At 44.2% G+C, this 25373-nt stretch overlaps 1 protein-coding gene and 1 long non-coding RNA gene across 11 annotated transcripts in view; one reads left to right on the top strand and one right to left on the bottom strand.

The window, feature by feature from the left end:
• PPP2R5D (protein phosphatase 2 regulatory subunit B'delta) overlaps positions 1-25373 on the top strand; it is a 66152-nt gene that overhangs the window by 26752 nt on the left and 14027 nt on the right. For 2 of the 10 annotated variants that reach the window (XM_059720396.1, XM_006268770.4), the window contains 3 exons: positions 920-1090; positions 5672-5799; positions 8419-8520. In XM_059720396.1, the coding sequence (XP_059576379.1) occupies positions 920-1090; positions 5672-5799; positions 8419-8520 (401 nt within the window). Of the gene's footprint in view, positions 1-919; positions 1091-5671; positions 5800-8418; positions 8521-9007; positions 9068-11047; positions 14961-16598; positions 16663-21026; positions 21646-21792; positions 23011-23171; positions 23468-25373 lie in introns of those variants that run through there. The other 8 variants (XR_009458977.1, XM_059720399.1, XM_019476187.2 and 5 more) reach the window with 8 other exon arrangements.
• Positions 21592-23173, bottom strand: LOC132247684 (uncharacterized). Its single transcript, XR_009458978.1, has 2 exons — positions 22983-23173; positions 21592-22693 (listed from the first exon to the last, which is right to left on the bottom strand). It is a non-coding gene; the product is annotated as an uncharacterized LOC132247684 (long non-coding RNA).

Here is a 25373-nt window from a genome sequence, read left to right as displayed (position 1 = left end):
TTTTCCCTAGGTATGTGAAGGCCCATGTATGCTCAAAAGGAGCTTTTTTGATTCGCATGCAAGGTTGCCCCTTTTCATCATGTCTTTTCTTAGAACACTACAGTGCCTATTAGTTGACCCAGAAACCCTATTTGCTATGCAGTCAACTTTCCTTTGAGAGAAACGGACAAAAGACTTCTTGCTTAGTTTCCTAATTCTAAAAGACTGACATGATAAGAATTGTGCAAGAGCCTGAAGAGAACAGGAAGAGCTGTGCCCAGGAAAAAGGAGCTAGAACAAGGATCTCCTGGGTTGGGCAAGCATCTGCATCCTGCCTTCTTTCGTTTACACCTACTGCAGAAGCTGCCTGCAGGGAAGTTGCCTGGGAATGGAAGGGTGGTAAAGTTATTTGGCAGCTTCTGAAATGAGGCTCCGGAGTGTCTGTTTACTGGTGTTGAGGGCAAGTTGGATGGAGAACACAGAGGAGAGAGAAAAGTGGGGAATGAAGCCAGCCTGCTTCAGAGGAGAGTAGAATAGAGTTCACTCAGTCCATGTTCCTTAGCTTAGGGCTTAAGGGACAGTCCTGTTGCTGGGGTTTGTAAGGCACCAATATCTTGATAGAGTTCTCCTGAGCACCTTGGAAAGGGATGGGAGGACAAAGAGGCATTCAATACCTCTGTGCAGGTCTGTGGGGCCCTGGGTGCAGTGGTATAAGGGAGGGGATGGGGTGTGGTGACAGGAGTGTTATGGAGCTGATGGTTTATGTGTCTACTATGGATAACTCTGAGTCTACATGTACTGCAACTGTATGGTATGTGGATACAACTGCTTTTTGATTCTTGCTGTCACCAAATTTCTGTACCCATTGATGCTGGGATGCCTTGCCCATGATTTTGCATTCTGCTTCCTAATGCTGGCAGTCTGCTTTGTCTTTTCTCAGGTAATTATGGGCTTGCTGAAGTTCTGGCCAAAAACACATAGCCCTAAGGAAGTGATGTTTCTCAATGAGCTGGAGGAGATACTAGATGTGATTGAGCCCTCTGAATTTGTAAAAGTTATGGAGCCCCTCTTCAGGCAGTTGGCCAAGTGCGTCTCCAGCCCACACTTTCAGGTAGGTCCCAGGTTCAATAAACAATATGACATTGCTTGCATCCAGCTCAGGTTTGAAAGAGGACATTCAAATAATTGTGAAGCATGATTCTCTAGGAGTTAGGAGATTCGGTCAAAAACTATGGCTGATGAATTGTAGGATATTTGGGATTCTGACTAGGATACCTGCCACAAAAGTAAGAGGCATTGGGAGCCAATATAATCCAGAAGAAGTGTTGAGAAAGACTTGTTGCAAGCTATCAGAACAGTCCTTCCTGGCTAGGCAGGATTATCCAGCTCTGAGTATCACAGCAGTGCAGAGCTAGTGCAAGCACATGGTATTGTCTCTGGTTGTAGGTGGCCAGTAGGTACAGAGACGGTGGTGGGTACCATTCAGCTTCATCTCCTTGCTGAGTTCTGCACCTATACTGTATCAAAGTATGTAATTGTCTGAAGTATCAGAGGATAGTCAACTAAGGAAAAGTCCTACCTCCCAAATATTCCCAGTGTTATGTGCTGACAAAGTGGGTGCCTTGTATTGGCTTAGCCCTGGGGATACTGGATCATTCTGTTAGGTGATGGAAGGGTAGGGGAAATCAGGCACTCTAAATGACTCCAGTGAAACTAAGTGAAGAAGATGGTGGTGTTGACCTCATGTTACAGTGATGGGAGGCACTTCAGCCATTCAGCAACCCCCTCCTCTGCGTGGTTGCTTGTTGTTTGGTCCTGTAGGGCTGGGGTGTTAAAGAACCGGTTTGTGGGGGCAGGTCCAGCCCCTGGAGCCCTATCATTTGCCCCAGGTTGCTTCCTATTAGCGTCAAATTGGACCTGCACACCTTGTGCAGCACATACCAGATGAGCCCCACATATGATGTAGGGGCAGATCTGGAACATAGTGTTTGAGGCTGGAGATGTGCATGCTGCATGCAGTACCCATGTTGGATTGACTCTGTATGCTGGATCTGGTGCGCAGGGCTGGTTTGTGGGCCCGATCCAGCCTGCAAACCAGCCTTACGCTACTTGTCCAGCTTGTGGGGCCTAATGAGTTTGACACCCCTGCTGTAGGGACAACAACATGAGGGGCATTTCACAGAAGCTTAGGAAAATAATATTTCTGCCTCTCAGATCTCATAAATTCCATGCAGATGCAGGCATGGTGGAGGGCAGCACCAAGATGCAAAGGAATAATGAATGCCAGTTAATGTGGAAATGTTTTGTCAAAAGTAGCATAGTTTTGGATGACCTAAATTTATGTGACAAGTAACTGAGTGGCTATAAAATTCTTATATTTCAGCAAGGTCTCTGATTTAGTCTCATCTGTTAGTGCAGTGTACAAGTTGAACCCTGCATGAGTCACTGATCACTTTAAGTGATTGATTAGCTACTTTAATCCAATTTTAATAACTTTCTTGTGACATGGGGATGTATAAACAGGCTCATGCGTAATAGGAAGAGAGTGTGGTGTTATTGCTGTCCATGGACAGTGTTAGTGAGACCACTTCTGGATATTGTGTCTGTTTCTGGGGTCCACATTTCAAAAAAAGATGTTCAGAAATTGGAAAGAGTTCAAAAGACCACTACAAAAATAAAAGATGTGGAAGAAACCTGCCTTGGAGACTGGAAAAAAAATCAATATGTGTGGTTTATTAGAGAGACTTTTAAGAGGTGAGTTTCTTAGAGTCTGCAAGTACCTTTTAATGGGAAAGATTTCTGATGCTAGACTGCTTGTTAATCTAGCAAAGGCATAATGTGATCTAATGGCTGGAAACTGAAGCTAGATTTAAAAAAAAAAAAGGGTCTTATTTCTAGCCTAAATTTACCAGTGATGATAACTGACTGCTAAAATAACTTCCCTTTCTTCTATCACTGGGAACCTTGGAGACTGGATGTTTCTGAAAGCTTTGCTCTATCTTAGCCCAAGGAAGGGGACTTGTTACATAAATTGCTGATGAAAGTTTGACTCGTATAGTATGGGTCAAACTAAATGAACATACTGGCTTCAAATCTAAAAGTGGTCTGGGACCAGGGGGTGGATTCATAGGGATAGTGGTGTGGGATCTGAATCTCTTAAGCCTCTGCAAGAGAAGACTGAGAGGCAACCTTGTGGTTGCCTATAGATTCATCGGGGGGGGGGTCAGCAGGGAATAGGGAACACTCTGTTTACCAGGGTGCCTCTTGGGGTTACCAGAAATAATGGCCACAAACTGAAGGAGAACAGATTTAAATTGGACATAAGGAAAAAATTCTTTATGGTAAGGGTTGCCAAAATATGGAATGGGCTTCCAAGGGAGATGGTGCTTTCCCCTACCCTGGAGGTGTGCTCTTTCCTGCCTGGAGCAGGGGGTTGGACATGATGAATCTACCAGGTCCCTTCCGACTCTAGAAATCTATGAACTCTATGAATGTTTAAAACAAACTGCCCTGCAGTGACAGCTGTGTTTCTATTCAGGTGCAATTGAGGGAGTCAATTGACTTCATGGCTTATCATCTACTTGATTTATGCTAATCTCTCCACCTCACAGGTGTTAACCCTTATAGTATTAGTAGTAGTAGTATTTCATAGACATTAGGGCTTATGAGATAATTGGGTCCAGCCCCCAGGAAGCCTCTGGGAATCAGATCACCCAGCAAGATGATTTTTTATTTCCACTTTCTCCCATCTCTCAATCAGGCTACCCTTTCTTCTACAATTATCCTATCTGTTCCCTTTTCTGGGTAATGTTTCTCTGCTCACCCCCTAGCATGCCCAGTGAAGGTGTGCTGCAACATAGGGACCTGTACTGGGTGGCTTTGTTCCTATGAGATTTGAACCCACAACAATTCAGAGACGTGGGGGGGAGGGCTAAAAGCAGGCAGAGTTGTGCAGTGGCACAGCAGTTGGAGGCAGGAGGGAGTTGCAAAGATGAGACAGAGAGGTCAGTTACTGCATGACCCTTTCCTGAGTTATTCATTACAGCAAATGATGGAGAACTGAACTAGTGGCACAGTCAAGGCGGCAGAAAGCTATGCATAGATGGATGAGAGGGATAGGGGCACTACCAACAGCTGAAGTATGTCCTTCTCGAACCCCAGTTGTTTCTTTCTGTAAGGCCTTTATTTCCTTCCGTATGATGAGTAGAGGGGCAGTTAGTCCTACCCCTACACGTTGTGAGGGTCTGGGAGAACTGTTTGGGAGGGGTTTTGAGGGGAAGACACTCCTGGGTGACCTGAGGACTGGATGCGGGGTCATGAGCACCACAAAGCTTTTCTGGTGGGGAGGGGAGCCTGTGAGGTAGAGGGGTGTGAGGTGAAGAGGGGCGGGGGTGTTATGGTGGTGGGAAGGTGTAAGAGGCAGATGGAATTTGAGGCTTAGGGACAGTAGGGCAGTGAGGGTGAAATAGAGGGTTAGGGGGAGGGCAGTGAGTGTGAGGGCTGGAGTAAGGTTTGCTCCTCTGAGCACATGGTGGGAGGACTCAGTGGGATGAGAGGGGGATGATGAAGCATGATGGAAAGTCTTCAGGGTGCAATAGATTCATGAGGGCACAGGGTATGATTTGAGGGGAGGCATGAGACGGATGGTGGGGTCTGGGTTTGGGGCATGATGGGGTAGGTCTGTGGGATAGAGCCAGGAGACATTTGAGGTGGCAAGGAGAATGCATAAAGAAAGTGAGGGGCACTTTGGTTGTAGTATCTGGGGAACTTGTGCAGGGAGCAGTTCTGTCTGTTGCCAGGCCCAGGGGTAGCAGCTGTACCCCGCCACCCTGGGGACCAGGTGCCTGCCCCACCCTAGAGCTGTCAGTCAGCCCCATACAGACTCACTTTTATTTGTTTTTGCTCAGATCATAACCGGAATAATAAAACCATACACCTCTAGCATATTATTAAAGCTTCTTTCTTTTTAATTGGAGAAAAATATGCAGTGTGCTATGGGGTGATGCACCACACTACCTGCACCCTCTTTTTTTAAATCCTAGGTCTGCCAGTGGCTGGGGCATACAGCACCTGATTTGATAGAGCCACAGATTTATTTTAATTTTTAGAGGCAAGATGTTTTCATCATTCCCTGAAAGGAGGGCATGGATTTGTGGGCTTGTTGGCTGACCTGCCCACAAAAGAGGAGGAAAAAACTTTGTGGGACAGGTCAAGGAGCTGTAGGATTGGGACTATGTGGAAGGTAACAAGAAAAGGCGTACAGGTGGGGTGAAGGCAGTAGGTGCAAAAGCCTGAAGGACAGGAAACGGAGCCTGAGATTGGGCTAAGATGAGGGAAGCCCATGGGAGAGATTTGTAAAGGGGAGAGGTGTTCAGAGTAAGGGAGATGGTTGAAGGTAGGTGTTTAAAAGCACAGCTGAAGGCAAGTGACATAGGGAGACTACCCAAGGATGGACAAGGTCAGAGTCCTGTGGGTCCCCACTGGGGTGAAGGCACTCATAACAGATGTAGGAAAGAATAGAAGCCAAGAGAGGTGGCTCTCGGTGCAAGGAAAGAAAATGCTTGTGACAGAGGTGACAGAAGTGGGCCATTGCTTCAGAGTTTTGGGAATCCACTTTCCTGGCAGGGCAGTGCCCGAACATGTGCCTGTGTGGTGATGAGTGCAATTCTCCTATGCTTCCCTCCTGCTGCAGGTGGCAGAGCGGGCGCTGTACTACTGGAACAATGAATACATCATGAGTCTGATCAGTGACAATGCAGCCAAAATTCTCCCCATCATGTTCCCAGCACTGTACAAGAATTCCAAGAGTCACTGGAACAAGTAGGTATTTTCTGTGCATGTGTGACCCACAGGCAATACAGGAGTTTGTGTCTAGGGGGGCTCAAGCCCACTGTAGGACTGGGGAGGTGTTTGCACACAGCTGCAGTGCCACACTGTGTTGCTGCTCAATGGCTTCATGGAGAAAAAGTGTGGTGCTCAGCTGCTGAACTGAAAGGCAGATTAATACCTGGGTACAATCAAAAGAACTGAGTTGGTCACAGCAGCTTGAGCCTGTGAGCACTACTTTGGGTGGCTCCTATTGGGGGAAGAAAAAAAAAAACAACTTTGGGGCTTTTTAGCCAACCCATTCATTTGATAGGCAGATTTACAGAGATATCCAGCTAACAGCTGGGTTGAAATAGTCTAGCTCAATGTTGGAGCTGCTCACAAGTCAGTAAATCTTTCTGTGGTCTTCAGTGCTGATTAAAGGCATTGTTAGATGGGTTGCTGAATATGAAGGAGCATAAGGAAAGCAGAACCAACCAGGTAGACAAGCTGTTGCATATTCTTCAGTTTGAGATCTGTTTCTGTGATACCAGATCATCTTGTCATCCTTCCTTCAGCTCCCTACCAGTTTTTCTTCTTGTTGTTACTTGTTAAAGTTAAGAAGGTGTTTGATCTTTAACAAAGGTCTTTCACTTTTTTTTAAAAAACACTCTTGCCCCTTCTGTGAATGGCTAAGGAAGCTCATAATCTACAACTGAGATTCTTGAGTTCTCTAACAAAAGCCCAGGAAGATTACATTGCAAAGGTAACATTGCTGATATTTCTGAGGGGAAAAAACAAAAAGGTACAACTTTCCCACCTGTCCCCCTTTCAGGCCTCTGTCATACATTGGAAAGAAAATAATAAAATCTAAGGGAAGGCTTGAGGGCTGGGATGGTGTGCGTTTCTGTCCTGCCAAAAACATGGACTGCAGAATAAAATTTGTTTGCAACACTGCTTTCTCTTGGTTCTGCTTCCTCTTCCCTCTTTCTTGTAAAGAGACACAAACCTGAGTTTTATCTGCAGTCATTGTATGAGCTGGGGACATGCATTAAGCTCACCAGCCCTCAATTCCTTTTGTGCTCTCCCTCCCACTACTTTGTCTTCCTGACCCATGGGAAAGTTCTTGCCCTCTTTTCATGACTGCTTCCAATTTTTGCTGGAATCTTTTCTTTTGCTAATTTGTCCCTCCCTGCATTTCTGCCCCTCGCTTTCCTAGAATGCTTGGAATGACTTAGTGAATTTGGCCTTTCTTCCCCCAGCCCATTTGCTCAGAAGCCATGTATAACAAAAAAAGAGCATCTAGTAGCTCTTCCTTTATTGCAGTCTGCTTCTAAAAGTAGGTTAGTACCATTGTTCCCACTTAAGAGAAAGGAGGCCCAGATGGGGGGACTTGTCCAAGGTAGCACAGACACTGGGAGTCTCTCGTCATCTTGCTTTTTAGTGGTGCTTCTTCCAGGAATGATTCCAGTCTGTTATTATTTACTGGCACCACAGACATGCGCAGCCCTTTGCACACAAGACATACTCTGCCTCAGAAGCTTGTATCATGCTTAAATACAATATGACCCTTGGCAAATATTCTTGGTACAAAAGGAGGAGGTAGCATCACCAAAACGAGGTAGGAAATTAGCATCCCTCTTGGTGCTAATTTCCATCTCTGAAATGCTGTTAAGTTTTAGGATGATGGAAATTCTAGGTGGCTGGGCCCTGCACAGTGATGGAGGTAATTGAGTGATTCAGTTTTGGCAAAATGGAACAATATACCTGGTTCACTGCAGGACCCATCCTTTGAGGTTGTAAACTAGGTTGAACAAAGGCCTGTAGGGTAGAGCTTCTCTACTGTTCTGATCTCATCACTCACCTTAATACTTGCAAAATGATCTCCATGACCAGGAAAACCAGAGGCAGTGTAGTGTAGGTGTGTGTTATGCGGTGTTGGTATGGGGCAGCACTGTATAATTACCTGAACTCTGCATAAACTGCCTCCCAGATAAGAACTTGTCTAGCCTTCTTAATGTGGCACAGTGACCTTACCGACTAGCTCTGAATCTTGGCTGAGTTATTTGCTCCTCTGTGGTACTGTACTAAGATGGCTGTATTGCTTTCTGTTTGGGAGGTTAGTTTGTAAGGTGCAGGATGGGGACTTGGCATGATGCAACTGTGCAAACTTTCAGCAGTGGTTCAGCTGACTTCCCCTAGCCCTATTCATACCTACCCATGGCACTTCTGCATCAGTTGAGAACCAATGCTTCAGGGAACAGCCCTATGCTGGCACCCACCTTCCTTCCTCTCTAGCTTCTCTTGGGGAAAGTCCAGGGATTTGGGATGTCTGTTACCTACTGACCTCTGTGCTGGGAGCTGCCCAGGAAGAATTGCAAGTTCTGGCTCTAGGGCTCTCCGGTCCTAACCAACGTAAAGGGAGCCTTGCCAAGACTGTCATCCCTGTCCTGCAGTTAATCTAATGGATGCAGCCTCTGTTCTTTTCAGAATGAGAGCTCTAGCTCTAACTGAATTGTCAGCAAGAGCTGTTATCTTCCCCTTAACCCAATCCCCTGCTCTGGAGGGGCAGGATAAGGGACAAATACCATCAAGATATTGTATGTGACACTATCCCTCTTCTGCCTTTTGCAGGACCATTCATGGGCTGATCTACAATGCATTGAAGCTGTTCATGGAGATGAATCAAAAATTGTTTGATGACTGCACACAGCAGTACAAGGCAGAGAAGCAGAAGTGAGTATCTTGGGTAGACAGCTCCCTCCAGCTGATTTTAACTAAACCTGGAGTCTCTTTGAGCATGAGGAAAGCAGTTACAGAAACCCTGCAAACAAGGAGGCAGTTTAAAAGCCAGTTCGGTTAATGCACATCATCACTCAGTTGAAATATCGGCCCTTGAGAAATTAGTAAAGCCGACAGGCTTGGGCAAGAACGGGACAAGACAAAAATATGAACTAGAATGTAGTGAAATTTGAAGAGCACCCCCTCACATAAAAAAAAACAGGAAAAATCCTTTTGGTTTATTAGGAGCAAGATGTCCATAATAGAATTGCCGAGTTTGGTGGACCATGAGGTGGTAAAAACATAAGTAGAAAAGGATAAGGGCATTAAAAATAAACTAACACAGAAGTTCTGTTGACTTTGATGGAGCATAAACATATGCTTAAAAATTGTCTGTGCTTAAGGGGTTTGCTGAAAGGAGCCCTTAATGATTTCTTTACAGCCTCAAAGGATGTTGGGGAATGTGTACTGTTTACATGTAATAAAGAAGTAATGTCAAGGACTGAAGTGTCAAAAGAGGAAGTGCTGAAAACCCCCCCAGCTGAGTTAAAGAACAGTGCAAGTCCCCAGGCTCTAGAAGTCTACAGCCAAGTGTTCTGAAGCTATTCCAGAATAAAAATTGGCTGGGCTGCCAAACAATACATACTTTCATTAAAGTCAACCTCCTATTCTGTACTGAGGACTGGAGGGGAGCAAATTTTGTTCTTGTTTTCAAAAAGGCTCAAGGGGAAATCTGGGGAATTACGAACCTGCAAGTCTTGTTTTGGTACTTAATAAACTGGATGAAAGTAGTAGTAAAAATAGCATAAAGACACCCTGGAAGAACTGGGTATGATGAGAACAAAGCAACATGGCTCTACAAAGAAAAAATGTGCTCACAAATCCATCAAAAGTTTTTCAGCATATTAATAATGTAAGGAATAATGACCAGGTTAGCTTTGTTTATTCTTTCAGTCAACTTTTGAGTTTCCCACAAGAGGATGTGAAGGAAACCAAGTGGGTTGAATAGCCATTTGTCAGCATAAGTCAGGAAGCAGTTAAGGGATGGAAAACTGAGAGTAAGAATCAATTAATATTTGTCAAGTTTGAAAGCTGACAACAGTGAAGATTTTCCCCATACTAAGGTCCACATTGGGACTAATTATATTTGGTTATAAGTATATCAGTGTATATGTAGTGTGTGTACACATACATGCATATAAATACATGCATTATTAAGGTTGTCTAACACTTCCCCTGTTAAAAGACCCCTTTAACCATACAGGGCTTGCTACCCACTTCAGACAGAATTATTTTAGAAAACATCAGCCTAAATAGTTCAGCTATTTCCCAGAAGAGGCAGGGAAAATTACAACTTTCGCTTACATTACAAAAATTGTAACCATCTTTTCTTTGGGAAGTTCTATTGCCTTCACATTTTGGAACAAGGACTTAAAATCTGGCAGCAGGTGGCCTTTGTGCCTAGGATCAGCCTTTGGTATCTCATATGAAAATCTGTCCAAATTTAGTTAAATTACAGGCTTGGGGTGGGGGGGAATCCACCTTAGGGTTTTTATAGCCGAATTCCCTGAAGGTTGTGCCAGCACTGGGCATGTCCCAGGCCCAGACTGAGCAGACTTTTCATATGATTGTAGCTCTGGGCTGAAGGTGGCCCTTTTCAGGTCCATGTACTGACAGAACAATGGCCTTATCTGTGATGTTGCTGACATGATGTCCCTTTCTTTCTGGGCTCTGATGCCACAGAAGTGGAATCTTTCTGATTTGAATGCCGAGGGGGATGAGAACCAGACCCCCTAACCCAGTGATTTGCAACTGGGGTGATAGAGTTGAAATCGTTTGAGTGTTGCAGGGTGCAGGGAGATAAGCACAGGCTCATTTCTGCCTGGCTGCATTGCCCAAACACATACTGCCCAAACCCTGTGTGAGGAGGTAAGCACAGACTCATCCCTGTGTAGCTGTTCCTTCTCCCTTCCCACCACTGCCCAAGCAAAGGGCAGAGAGACTAGAAGTAAGAGTCAAGGAGGGTGGGGCAGGGAGGCTGGCACTGGCTTGGCAAAGAAACTGAATTATTTGCGGGAGGGAGGGTACTGAAGTTGAATGAAAAGCCTGGAGGAGACTGAGACTCAGACAAACCAGAATGCAAATATGAGCAGGGTAACTGATGACAAGAGTTCAGAAGAGAGGGGGCGCTGGGGGATTGGGATTCACTGTTTAAGGAGACCAGAAATGCAGGGTGGTGGAGGCAACAGCACCAGGATGAAGAGTCCAGAGGGGTAAGGCTAAGACTTCATTCCGTTGGGACCAGATGGGAAACGTGGGAACTGGAGCCTAGGCACTGGTGGAGTGTGAAAAAATAGTTTTATGCCCTTGCAAAAAGTCTTTGACAGGGCAGAGTAGGGTAAGGATAATACAGAAACCAGGACAAGATGGGTCAGATGGATGGCAACTTGGGCAGCAGTGACCACGAGATGATTTATTTCAGGATCCTGAGGAAAGGAAGAATGGAGAGCAGCAGAGTAAGGACCCTGGACTTCAGAAAAGCAGACTTTGACTCGCTCAGGGAACTCGTGGCAGGATCCCCTGGGAAGCCAGACTGAGGGAGAGAGGAGTCTAGGAGAGCTGGTTGTACTTTCAAGAAGCCTTACTGAAAGTGCAGGAACAAACAATCCTGATGTGCAGAAAGACTAGCAAGTATGGCAGAAGACCAGCTTGGCTTAGCAGGGTACTCTTCAGTAAACTAAATCACAGAAAACCAAGCTTAAAGAAGTGGAAACTTGAACAAACAACTAGGGAGGAATATATGAGTATTGCTTGGGCATGCAGGGATGAAGCTAGAAAGGCCAAAGCACAGTTGGAGTTGCAGCTAGCAAGGGACGTGAAGGGAAACAAGAAGAGTTTCCTACAAGTATGTCAGTAACAAGAGAAAGATCAGGGAAGTGGGTCCATTTCTGAATGAAGGAGGCAACCAAATGACAGAGGATGCAGAAAAGGCTGAGGTGCTCAATGCCTTTCTTGCCTCAGTCTTCACAGGCAAGGTCAGCTCCCAGACTACTGTACCTGGCAGCACAGTTTGGGAAGGAGGTGAGCAGCCCTCAGTGGGAAAGAATAGTTTAGGGACTACTTCAATTTATTAAGGATTCTGGCTGAAAGCCATGCTCCCAGAAACAACATACATTTATTTATATTATGGTTGTAAGCAAAAATAACAAATACAAATATAATAATAAAATAGAGCCAACCATTATAAAACATTAGTATAAATATAGTAATAAACTGGATCATGAATCTATAAAAATGTTGTACATAGATCCACAGTTGACACAGTAAAATCAGATATAGTGTTAAAATTTATCAATTATATCAACAGTAAGGGATCTTTAATTGCTTCAACCTTAAGAGCAAAAATTGCAAGACGGCTTACTAAATATAGGTCTGTTTGGTGGAAGAGCCAGATTAGTTTCTCTGTGTTTGAAGAGAGTATCAGTTTCTGCAAGAATGGTGATAAATAGGTTCTCTTTATGTCGTTATGTAGAGAAAATTCTAAAACATAATGAATAGTGTCTTCCAAAACTCCTAGACAAGATGGGCAACATCTTTTAGCCCTTGGAATGGCTAAAGGCATCTGTTCAGTACTAAGTCTAGTCAAAGAAGATCACCATTTATTGTTGAGATCCAGCTGTAAATACCTTTCTCCCCCCTCAATCTAATTTCCAAAGAGTATATAAAAGGTCAATACAAGTAGCCCTATCCGCTGCAAAATCATTCTGCCTGGCAATATCTTGTGACCTCTGAAAAACCTGAACTTTGTCTATAGGGAAGAAAAATCTTTCATTGTCTTTGGCTTTAGTATCCCATCCCAGAAACTGCAAAATTACGGGAAAGAAAACTAAATCGTGGAGATTGAAGAGAAACAATTTAAGCAGATGAGATGGTAGAAGAGGCAAGATTTTAAACTAAAATCCCACCATTCTAATATATTAATTAAAATAGAATCTAGTCCCATCTCTAATCTCAAAAAAGATGCAGGTGTTGAAGGAAGAAGACCAAGAAGAGCCCTAAGAAACTTGTTCTGAGGTATGTCTACATCATTACTGGTGGCATAACCCTATACTTCAGCGCTATATGGCATCTGAGATGCAAATTTGACTTTATATGCTGATATAGGAGCTTGGACTGATAGCCCTTCTGTGGTCTCATAAAATTTCTTTATAGCCGCAGCCAATTGGGCTGCTTTAGTTTTAACTGACTGAATATGGTGTTTCCATGATGGAAAAGCTGTAAATATTGCACCCAGATACCTATAGGTTTTAACAACTTCGACTTTGATGAAATGCCATGGAACATGGGGGGGAACCAAACGGCTTCCCCAACACATTATTTTGGATTTATCATAATTTATTTTTAAGTTGTTTTGTCCACCAAGATGCACAAAAGTTGTAATTGTTCTCTGTAATCCAATAGGGGTTCTTGGCATTATAACGGTGTCATCTGCATACATTAAAATAGGGATCGGAGTTGCTAATAATTTGGGGAGATGGAAATGAGCATCCTGCATATTTCCGATAATATCATTAATGTAAAGACTAAATAACAAGGGGGCCAAGATACATCCTTGTCCAACACCTTTTTGTATCTGAAATTTGTATGAGTTTGCCCCTGAAGCCCCACCTAACTTGTGCTCATCTATCTTTATAATATTCTATCAGCAGGTGCAATAGAGGGGTCAATCCCATAATTCAACAGTTTCCCCCAAAGTTTACTTCTGTCTATACTGTCAAAAGCTCTTAACAGATTGTGGTGAAGTAGGACTCCCCGACTAGCCACTGTGCTAGTTTTCTTCACTTGCCCTTGGGCATTCCCCCTACCTGACTTGCCTGCCATTCCTTGTTGTTAATTAATTAAGGCAGGAGGCTGCCCATTCTTGCCCTGATGCCAGGGGGTGCTATATGCGGCTCCATTCCTCCCCTACACTGCAGCCCAAGCCTTGCAGATGGCATCCAGATGACACCGTGCTCCCGGCTCACTGCTGGACCACGCTTAGGCCTTGTTGTCAGGCCTCAGACACTCACATTCATACCACCCTCCTCTCACACTCCACCCCCTGTCACAGGGTCTCTTTCATGCATCAACAACTTATGCTACCTTGCTCCCTCTTGGAGTGGGCCCCTTAGGCCATAGGCTTAGCTAGTTCGTACCTTGGGTGGCAGACGTACCGTCTTTTGGGCCTCTTCTGTGACCCTGACCGGGGTAGTGGCCAGCCAGTTACCCGACCAGGTCTAACCTTGCTCTGGCCCCTTCCAGGGGCAACTCTATACATATAAACATACTGGGCACTCAGCCCTCTGGTTTTCCTTCCCCCCACTGGGGCTCCTCATCTCCACCCCCTTTCTGGGGCCACCCCTCACCAGGGCATTCTTATCCCACACCATGACTGGTGCTCCAGGCTCTCATGGGGACTCTCACTCCCCGTGTCATTGTGCTCCACTATAGGTCTTGCTTTCAACCCACACTCAGCATCCCAGCAGTGGAAGACTTACTGGGGTCAGAACATGCCCCTCTCTCTCAGACTGAGCCCCCTTACTTGGCCTGTGGCCCAAGCCACAGCCTCAGGCATCTGGAGACATACCTAGGCCTACTTTCCTCACTTGGAGCTCCACACTGCCCCCTTCACTTGGGCTTCTTATCTCCACCCCCTCACTTGGGGCTCCATATCACCCCCTCACTTGGGGCCACGGAGCTTCCCTCCCCAGTGGGCTTAGGTGGCCATAATCATGCCTGGCCCCAAATACCTCCAATGTTACATAAACCTACCTGAAGGCAAGGGCTTGAGGTTAAAGCGCCCCTACCCACCTTTCTCTGGGGTGGTAACTGGCTTGGCATTTCCTGGGGGCTCCCACACCACTGAGAGCCCCACCAGGCCACCCACTCCCGGCAGGGTGCAGTTTTAGGTCAGGACCAGGACCAGGACCCTCCTAGCCATCCCCTACAGCTCCTGCCCTTACCTCCAGGATGTTATAGAGCCTTGCAGCCAGGCACACTGCGTGGCCTGCCAGCAGTGAACTGCCCTGTTTATATAGGCGGCCAGGGATCTAAAATGGCTGCCGCAATCAAGCACCTGCTGGCTGCTTGGCTCCACTCTTAAAGTGGCAGGCACCCACAGTGCCCTGTCACACAGATCAACAAATGCAACATACAATGCTGATTTGCGCATTTGCATATATTTGTGTCTCAAACTGAAGAATAAATATGTTATCAATAGTGGAATATCCGTCCTTGAATCTGGTCTGATGTTCAAGTAATATGTTGTATCCTTTTACCCATGCTATGAGATGGTATAACAAATGGTGCCCAAAAATTTTAGTTGAAACTTCCATTAAACTTATAGGGTGATATGATTCTGGCTTTTAAATCTTTCTTGAAAATAGGTACAATGGTACTCCCTTTCCAAGAATCTAGGGTTTGACCCAGCTCAATTATAGAGTTATACCACTTTTCCAAGACTGGAGTCCACCATTTGATGTTATCAATATAAGCTTCTATCAGTATGCTATCTGGGCCTGGGGCTTTATTCTTCCATTGTACTTTGAGGAGATGTACTATTTGATCATTTGTTACCCAATACTTAGTTGTATCAATAAGGGGTATATTACCCCCTAGACTACTATTTATTTGTTCCATAGAAGGAGTGAACTGATTGGAAAAATATTCTACCCAAATGTCTGTGGTAATGTTATTTTCAGTGTTATAATGATAATTGGCTGTTCCCTTTGATACAAGTAGCCAAAAGGTTTTACTAGCTTTAGCAATAATTGCCGACCTCAATTTATCCTGTTGCTGGTTATAATATTCTTTCTTCTTATTCTGGAGGAGCAGTTTATATGCTTTTCATAACTTTCGAAACACACTCTGAAAAGTTCTTCCAGCGTATACAATTTTTCTTAATTCCCTGGCTTTTCTATTTAATGATCTTTTCTATTCTACACATTCTTTATTGAACCAGGAAGCACCTTGTTCTTTAAGTTTCTGTATGAGATTAGAGACTACTTAGAAAAGCTGGATGTGTACAAGTCCATGGGGCTGGATGGGATGCATCTGAGGGTGCTGAGGAAATTGACCGATGTGATTGCAGAGCCATTGGCCATCTCTTTGAAAACTCATTGCTATCAGGAGAGGTCCTGGATGCTTGGAAAAGGACAAACATAGTGGCCATATTTAACCCTCATCTGTTCTCATGAAACTGTAACCATTGTTGTTCTCATGGGGTAACTTGTTACCCTACCCGCATGAATGAAATCGAACCAGTGACAACATTATAAAAGTATTTATTAAACATACAGATTGTTTGAAAGAGTATTTATGATCATTTGAACCCAAAATATTATTTAACTAGAACTATGAACAAAATTTAAACTTCTTTTAGAGTTTTAAAACATGAATGAACAGTTTGCTAAGTCTGCAGTTCACACTGTTTTCAAACTAACAATCACTTGTAAAAACATTTCTTAACTGTTTTAACTAAATAGTGCATTCCTTACAAAGCAGCGGTGATGTACTGTGGTGCACACAAGCAAATTGCTTACAATCTTTGCATCGTTTCCAGGTTTTGCGGTCATCTTTCCTTGCACAAAAAGCACAACGTCCACTCATGCTTGTAGATGGTTCTACTGTGGTGCATTGTGGCAATTTGTATTTTAGGGCAGTCATACCAGACTTAACGGACTTAGACAGATTATGTGTATCCATCATTTTATTTGTCTGTCAATCAACTGTTCTCTAAGTTCCTGCAACAAAAAAAAGCAGTGTCATCTTAAATGTGATCGTTGCTTCCAGTTTGTATTGTGGCCTAGCCAAATGATGAGGCTGGCAATGGCAGCCACATACAGCATATTGAAAAATAGTGTCATTGGCCACCTGTTGATTTTCTGTCTGCAGGTGGTCATACAGACTAAGTGGTCAAGGTTATCCACCCCACCCTTGTTTTTATTGTAGTCATGGATAATGTCCAGCTTTCTTTGCTCTCCACCCACTGACAGGTCACGGTGCATGCTTGACAGCAACGGCACAACTTTGGACTTCTTTGGGACATAAGATACTAGGGTGAGTTCCCCATAAAAAGCAAAAATGGATAAAAAAGTTTCCCTTCTTCAATTTGCTTGCATTTCATTTGGGATATGGACCTTGTTTTTCCAAATCATACCCACATAGGTCAAGTCTTGCTGTAGCAGTCTTTCTGCCAGGTCAGTACTTGTGAAGAAGTTGTCATCCATAGTGTTCCTTCCCATCTTGTACCAGGGATGAAACAAGTTTTCAACGACCTGGGTACCAAAATTACCTTGACATAGAGCTTCTGGTTGCTTACCCAGGTAGATGTCTCCAGACAGGGGGAATGATGTTGCTGCATCACAGCACCACCAAATTTTCAAGCCATATTTGGCAGGCTTGCTGGGCATATATGGTGTGAAGGGACAGCAACCCCTGAACACAATGAGATGCTCATCAGCTGTCAGGTGTGTTCCTGGAATATACTGTTTCCTGAGCTGCTTCACAAATTGTGTCCAAATATCTCTGAAGGCAGCAAGCTTGTCCACAGCTCTCCTTTCCTCACGTGTCAGTTTGTTGTCAAATCTCAGGTAATTGGTGATTTGATGCAATTGTTTTAAACTCATGGCGGAATGAAAACAAGGACACCCAGTGCATTGCTCCCACAACTCCTCCAGTGCCTCGTGACCACCGTGGTATAGACCACTCAGCAGTAGGAGGCCAAAGTAGGCTTTCAGCTCTGTTTTATCCAGCTTTTTCCACTCCTTTCTATTTTCAGGATGGCTATCATTCCACTCCCTGAATCTTCTTTCTTGCCTCTCTGTTTGTTTCTCTTATAGTAACAGTCAGGATAGCTTGTGAGAGAAACAGGTGGAATGTTTTTACCACTGTGTCTTTATTACTTTCTCTTGTTGGCGCAGCACTTTCATGGATCATGTCCTTGGGTGTTCTCTGATGATGTATTAGCTGTGGACTTTTTCCCCACACTCTGCCATTCCTTCCTCTAAAGCTGTCATCATCTGCAATGTTTTCTGGGGGTGGTTGCAGTGGTTCTGCTCCACATCCTGCTGTAGCTCTCCTTGGTCTTCCATGGCAGCCCCAGGCTGATCCTCTTCCCTTTCCCACTGGAAGTGCTGGCATCACATTTCTCTTGTGACACCAACTGGCTGCCACAAGCCGAAGTGATGGCACCAAGTGATGACTCCTCATCTGAGCTGGATGAAGCTTCCATAGACACATGGTCTTCTTGCTCTGAACAGTCTCCCATATCTGGAACAAAGTCAGCATCCTCACTGCCTTGGGATAAGATTTCATCAGTGGATGTGTCGCTGTCATCCCTGGTTACCTGTGCAAGACAGGCTTCAGCACTGAATATGCGCTGCCTTCTCATCCTGGACTGTAGAAAAAAAAAAAGAAATTGATTACTGCTGAATGCATATAAATAATAATCAAAGACAAGCCTTTTCACCTGTGCTGTCACAGAAGCAATTCTGCCCTGCCCTATGGCAGCGCAGGTATCACCCTGTCTTGGGCATAGAAGCCAGAGACCAACATCTACCCTTTGCAGGCAAGCCAAATGTGGGTGGATGCTGTTTGGAAACCACACATGCAGAGGCTTATTGAGAGCAGGTAAAAGGGCTATGGGGGATGTCAAGCCCTTGCCATTGAAGGAGACTCCATGGTGTACGCTGTATTGCAGTATGATGTTCTATTTCTTCTCTGCTATCCCTTTGCTCCTTGTCTTCACATCCAGCAAAGCAGGGCAAACTAGCTTGTATGTTATGAAAGGGGCAGGTGAGGTGGAGTTTTGCCATGAGAAAAGAGAGCAGGGGTGGATTTGGTGTGACAAAGGGTTTCAGGTTTTTTGGCAAAGGGCAGCATATTTTGATGTCCTTGAAGCCTACAAACAACATGGTTAGAAAAAGGGTTTACCACATCTTCTGCAAAATCAGAGTGGAGGAAGGCCATCTATTAGTTACCATGGATACCTGAAGTGGACATGAATGAGGTATGAATGAATGATGGCCTTTCAGATGCATCCACCCAAAGTGGCCAAACAGGTCTAGGCCTGTCATTTATACAAAAATTGCAGTTAACATGGGCTTGGTGTAAGTTGTTACCCTATATAGAAAAACACATTCACACCTGGGGTAACATGTTACCCTGGGCAGTTTTTCAACCACAGAGAGCAGACCATTTATGTAAGCTGGCTGTTCTTTGGGGATATTGTGCACTGTGGTGCCAGTGACAATGTCCTAAAAAAGAAGATTTTAAGAGTTAACTAACTGTAAGATACTGCACAAAGTATGCATTTGGGCTAGGAAATTACCCCATGAGAATGTATGAAGGTTAAGGAAGGGAAGAAGGAGGATCCAGGGAACTACAGACCAGCCAGCCTCTCCTCAGTCCCAGGAAAAATCATTGAGCAGGTCCTCAAGGAATCCATTTGTAAGCACTTGGAGGAGAAAAGGGTGATTAGGAATAGTCAGCATGCCTGACCAGCCAGATTGCCTTCTTTGATGAGATGGCTGGCTCTGTGCATATAGGGAGACCAGTGTTATACCTTGATTTTATGAAGGCTTTTGATACAGTCTCCCACAACATTTGCGCAGGCCAGCTAAGAAAGTATGGGCTGGATGAATGGACTATAAGGTGGATAGAAAACTGGTGGGAGCATCAGGCACAGAGAGTAGTAATCAATGGCTCAGTGTCTAGTTGGCAGCTGGTATCAAGTGGAGTGCCCCGGGGGTCGGTCTTGGGGCCGGTTTTGTTCAGTGTCCTCATCAACAATCTGAAAGATGGCATAGAGTGCACCCTCAGAAAGTTTGCACATGATACCAAGTTGGGAGGAGTAATAGATACACTGGAGGGTAGGGCTAGGATTCAGCGGGACCTAGTCAGATTGGAGGATTGGGCCAAAAGAAATCTCATGAGGGTCAACAAGGACAAGTGCAAAGTCCTGTACTTAGGATGGAACAATCCCATGCACCAGTACAGGCTGGGGGCTGACTCGCTGGGCAGCAGCTCTGCAGAAAAGGACCTGGGAGTTACAGTGGACAGTAAGCTGAATATGAGCCAGCAGTGTGCCCTTGTTGCCAAGAAGGCTAATTGGCATACTGTGCTGCATTGGTAGTGTGTTGCCAGTATTTCAAGGGAAGTGATTATTCTCCTGTATTCAGCACTTGTGAGGCCACATCTGGAGTAGTGTGTTCAGTTTTGGGCCCCCCACTGCAGAAAGGATGTAGACAAATTGGAGAGAGTTCAGCAGAGGGAAATAAAATGGTGAGGGGGCTGGGGGACATGACTAAGGGAACTGGGCTTATTTAGTTTAGAGAAGAGGAGACTGAGGGGGGACTTAATAGCAGCCTTCAACTACCTGAAGGGGGTTCGAAAGAGGATGGAGATGGACTGTTCTCAGCGGTAGCAGATGACAGAACAAGGAGCAATGGTCTCAAGTTGCAGCAAGGGAAGTTTAGTTTAGACATTAGGAAGAATTTTCTTACTAGGAGGGTAGTAAAACACTGGAGCAGGTTACCCAGAGGTGGTGGAAGATCCATCCTTGGAGGCTTTCAAAACCTATCTAGACAAGGCTTTGGCTTGGATGACCTGGTTGGGGATGGTTTTGCTTTGAGCAGGGCTTTGGACTAGGGATGTAAAATTTCTGGAAATTTTGAAGCCATGGGGAAAAAAAAATTTTTTTGTGTGAAAAAAACTGACATTTTGGGAAAAATTTAAATATATGCAGTACTTATTTTCCTAGCACCCTTTACAGATCTAAATTCACTTTGCTACTTTAAGAACATAAATTTATTATGTATAATACGTTATTATTGGTTTTGCTCATAAAATTATCATGTTTGGTATATTTATTAAATTTAAAAGTATAGTTTACTCAGACAACAAGTACAAATGTACTAATTTAATTTACTTTAAAATGTTTTTAATTTTTGTTACAAATGGAGCTACAAGCTGCTGAACTCTAAGGAACCTAGCATCTTAGTTTTTGCCAGTTTGAGAAGCAGGCAAAAATTGAAGTTGAAAATAGAAGAAATCATCAACATTATAGTAAAACAAAGAAAGTTATTTTTTTGTATTCTGGACTTCGTCTCCTCCACAGTGTCAAGCAAATACAGAAAGCACTCATTTTTAGAAAAAGAGCTGAGGAAAAAAGGGGGAAAAAACCCCAAGACTCATTGAATGCAAATTTTGCTACATGAAACTTTATCTAATCAGTCTAATTTTCTGAGCTATCACTATCAGCAGTTTCTGCTTCTTCTGATCCTTCGTTTTTATCATCTTCATGGACTTCTGAAAACTGAAGGTTTGCCTGGGTTGAGACAAGCTTCTCTACTCTTTTACTTGTTAGTTTATTTCTTGATTTGGTCTGAGTATTTCCCAACAGTTTCTTTCATATGCTGCAGAAGATGGAAGAATCTGAAGCAGGTGAGAAGCAAGAGGAGATTGTGTTGTGCAAGGACCTTGCCACCATGTTGCGGGAGGGATACGCTTGGCAGAATCCCCGACTGCGTTCCTGGACCAAATACCTGAAGATGTTCTGTATTCTGCAACATTTGAAAGCACCTTTCCAATATCAAGTCCTAAGCGTTTTGCTTGTTTTGTAATCCAGTCAAATGCTGTGGCAGTGCTATCATTCATCACTAACATTTCTGCCTTTGAATCTTGAATCCAAGAGATTTGTAGCAGCATGAATTGATTGGCAACAAAATTCTTCCCGTCTGTTAATAAAGGCTTTCACCTTTCTTGTGTACTTGTAAGTGGAGATGCACTTACAATCAACTGTTTTTGAGAATCTATCTGGGCCATTTGGTAAGGAATGTCTGACAAAAGTACGCTGTCTAATTCAGATGCAGTGATTTGATGAAGAAACTGGCTTTAGAGTCTTCAGGGAGTTCTGCAGCTGAACCCAGAAGACATCCTCATAAAGTACAGTGTTCCTTACACTTCTGGGTGCTTTAAGATCCTCAGTTATTACTGTTTCTTGAGGAGTTGCTTTGTTTTTTAGTAAACTTTCAAATGAGATCACCACTCCACCCCGTCTAGTTTTACTACAGAGTTTGAGTGTCACTATTTTATTCTTTGCATTCTTTTTCTTCCTGGTTCTTCTTAAAGACTGCAGCAACAATATGAGTAGTTACATGTTTGATAACTTCTTTTGCTCTTCTATAGATCTTTTGCAGAGTGTCCAACTTCATGATGTCATTAAGAAGCAAGTTTAGCCCATGGGATGCACATCCTGTTGCAGTAATATGTGGGTATTTATCCATTATGATCTCCCATACTGCTTTCATGTTACTTGCATTGTCAGTCAGCAAAGCAAATACTTTACCACTCCTAATCTTCTGTAGGACTTCACATATTTTACTACTGATATACTCTGCAGTATGCCTGTTCTCTCCTGTTTCAGTGCTTTTGTAAAAAAACTGGTTGAGTTGTTATCACAAAGTTTATGATTTCTTCTCCCTGCACATTTGTCCATCTCTGTGTACTGCAAGACTGCAGATTGCACTACACATTCATATTCTGACTAAAAGAAGGTTGCTTAAAGAATGTCTGCTAAGCAAGCTGTATGATGGTTTTAGTAATTTAAAAGCTTCGTGCCAGTATGGATTTTCAGTTATTGACAATGGCATCCCAGAAGAATATATTACTCTTGCAAAAGCTTGGTCAATTTTTTCCTGATCTTCAGGTGTCATCTTGTTTACAAATGAAGCTATTGAGAATCTTTTGTATACAGTTGGTTGCAATATTTGGTTACTTGATGTTGATTGGCCAGACCTTTGTGATGCTGATGTTTATAGCAGCAGCAGTAGGAGGACTTCTGGATCGAGAACATTGGAAAGAGCTACTTGCATTTTCATCATCATGATCTACCTCCTCACTTACACCTGTGAAGGATTTGTTAATGTCTGCAGGATACTTCTTACACACAAGGATATGTTTGGTCATCCTGGTAGCATTTGGAAATGCATATTTAATTTGACAGTATTTGCAAATCACATTTTTTTTCTCAGAATAACTTGCAGTGTGGAAATGCTTCCATATGCTAGAAGTTGGTCGCACCATTTTGCTGAAGGAGAAAAAAGAAAAATGTAATTTAGTGGCTAGCTTGCATATATAAACACTAAGCTACAGCATGTACTGATTTAGTAATGGATGGAAGAGACATCTTCTCAGAGTTAACTGTGAACAACTTCCCTGCCCTGCAGGCCTCACCTCACTGGTGAGGTTGGGTCACATTTGTCACAAAACATCAGACTAGTAGGAATTCAATTATGAATTACATAGGTTATGAAAATATCCTAATGCTGCTAAAATATAGTTTAATATACTGAATTCAGAGAAATTTAAACTCTTACCTTCAATAAAGAAGTATATTTTCTTTCAGATCCTTTGTGCTGCTTTTGTACTTCTGTGGATCTCAAGGTCAGAGGGCTAGGAGGAGGCAGGTTCCTTCCAACTCCAAAACCTTTAGACTTGCTCTGTCTCCTCTCCTGAGTTTTTTTGAGCAAGCAGGACAATAAACTCCTTGTTTCTAATCTCCACAGGAACGAATGGATGCTGCTGCCAGTGTCCACTCCCAGTCCTTTGAGGCCTAGTCAGGAGAACAGGAGCAGATCCACCAACCTCTAGATCAAAAGTCAACAATAGAGGAAGTCCACAAGCAAAGAAGGCACTGAATCCTTCTTTCTTCTCTTGTAAAAATGGCAGTGCCCCCTGGGGGCAGAAATGCATCTTGCTTTTGCATTTGAGAGTTGTACTACACTGCTTGTTCTCGGTGTACAGGAATTGTAATGATCTGATACTGTAGATAGTCTTACATAAAAGTCTTCTGAGAGTTGTACTGTGCTGCTTGTCCTCGGTGAACAGGAATTATAATGATCTGATACTGTAGATAGTCTTCCTATTACATAGTTATTAGAAAACATTTTGGGGGAGTAAAGGGTAGCAATGTATGATCACCTTGTCTTAAATATTTTATTCATCATACTAAAAGAAAATATTTCATATGAGGTTTTTTTTTTTAATTTTTCCACAATTTCAATTTTTCAAAAATGTTCTTGGAAAAAAACCTGAAAAAAACATTTTTTTCATAGATTCATAGATGTTAGGGTCAGAAGGGACCTCAATAGATCATCAAGTCCGACCCCCTGCATAAGCAGGAAAGAGTGCTGGGTCTAGATGACCCCAGCTAGATGCTCATCTAACCTCCTCTTGAAGACCCCCAGGGTAGGGGAGAGCACCACCTCCCTTGGGAGCCTGTTCCAGACCCTGGCCACTCGAACTGTGAAGAAGTTCTTCCTAATGTCCAGTCTAAATCTGCTCTCTGCTAGCTTGTGGCCATTATTTCTTGTAACCCCCGGGGGCGCCCTGGTGAATAAATCCTCACCAATTCCCTTCTGTGCCCCCGTGATGAACTTATAGGCAGCCACAAGGTCGCCTCTCAACCTTCTCTTGCGGAGGCTGAAAAGGTCCAGTTTCTCTAGTCTCTCCTCGTAGGGCTTGGTCTGCAGGCCCTTAACCATACGAGTGGCCCTTCTCTGGACCCTCTCCAGGTTATCCGCATCCCTCTTGAATTGCGGCGCCCAGAATTGTACGCAGTACTCCAACTGCAATCTGACCAGCGCCCGATAGAGGGGAAGTATCACCTCCTTGGACCTATTCGTCATGCATCTGCTGATGCACGATAAAGTGCCATTGGCTTTTTTGATGGCTTCGTCACACTGCCGACTCATGTTCATCTTGGAGTCCACTAGGACTCCAAGATCCCGTTCCACTTCCGTGCCCCCCAGCAGGTCATTCCCTAGGCTGTAGGTGTGCTGGACATTTTTCCTCCCTAGGTGCAGCACTTTGCATTTCTCCTTGTTGAACTGCATTCTGTTGTTTTCTGCCCACTTGTCCAACCTGTCCAGGTCTGCTTGCAGCTGTTCCCTGCCCTCCGGCGTGTCCACTTCTCCCCATAGCTTTGTGTCATCTGCAAACTTGGACAGCGTACATTTCACTCCCTCGTCCAAGTCACTGATGAAGACATTAAAGAGTATCGGTCCAAGGACCGAGCCCTGCGGGACCCCACTGCCCACACCCTTCCTGGTCAAAACCGACCCATCCACCATGACTCTCTGGGTGCGACCCTCCAGCCAATTCGCCACCCACTGGACTGTGTCCAAGTCACAGCCTCTTAACTTGTTCACCAGTATGGGGTGGGATACCGTATGAAAGGCCTTCCTGAAGTCTAAGTATATGACATCCACCCCTCCTCCTGTGTCCAGGCATTTTGTAACCTGGTCATAAAAAGAGACTAGATTAGTCAGGCACAATCTGCCTGCCACGAACCCGTGCTGATTTCCCCTCAGCATAATTTGTCCTGCCGGGCTCTCACAAATGTGAGCCTTGATAATTTTTTCAAAGACTTTGCCAAGGATGGAGGTGAGACTGACTGGCCTATAGTTGCCCAGGTCCTCCTTCCTCCCCTTTTTGAAAATGGGGACCACGTTGGCCCTTTTCCAGTCCTCCGGGACTTGGCCCGTGTGCCACGAGCTTTCAAATATTCCCGCCAGTGGCTCTGCAATGATGTCGGCCAGTGTCTTCAGCACCCTCGGATGGAGCTCATCCGGGCCTGCCGACTTAAAGGCATCCAGTTCTTCCAAGTGACTCTGCACCATCTCAGGGTCTACGCATGGCAGTCTGGTGCCTTGCTGCTGCCTCTCTACAACCCCAGTGAGAGACTTGTCGTGCCCCTCGCTTAGGAA

The sequence above is a fragment of the Alligator mississippiensis genome, chromosome 1, assembly GCF_030867095.1.
Source record: "Alligator mississippiensis isolate rAllMis1 chromosome 1, rAllMis1, whole genome shotgun sequence".
Taxonomy (NCBI): domain Eukaryota; kingdom Metazoa; phylum Chordata; order Crocodylia; family Alligatoridae; genus Alligator; species Alligator mississippiensis.
Note: the sequence above shows the minus strand (reverse complement) of the source record. Positions and strands in the feature narration are given on the sequence as shown.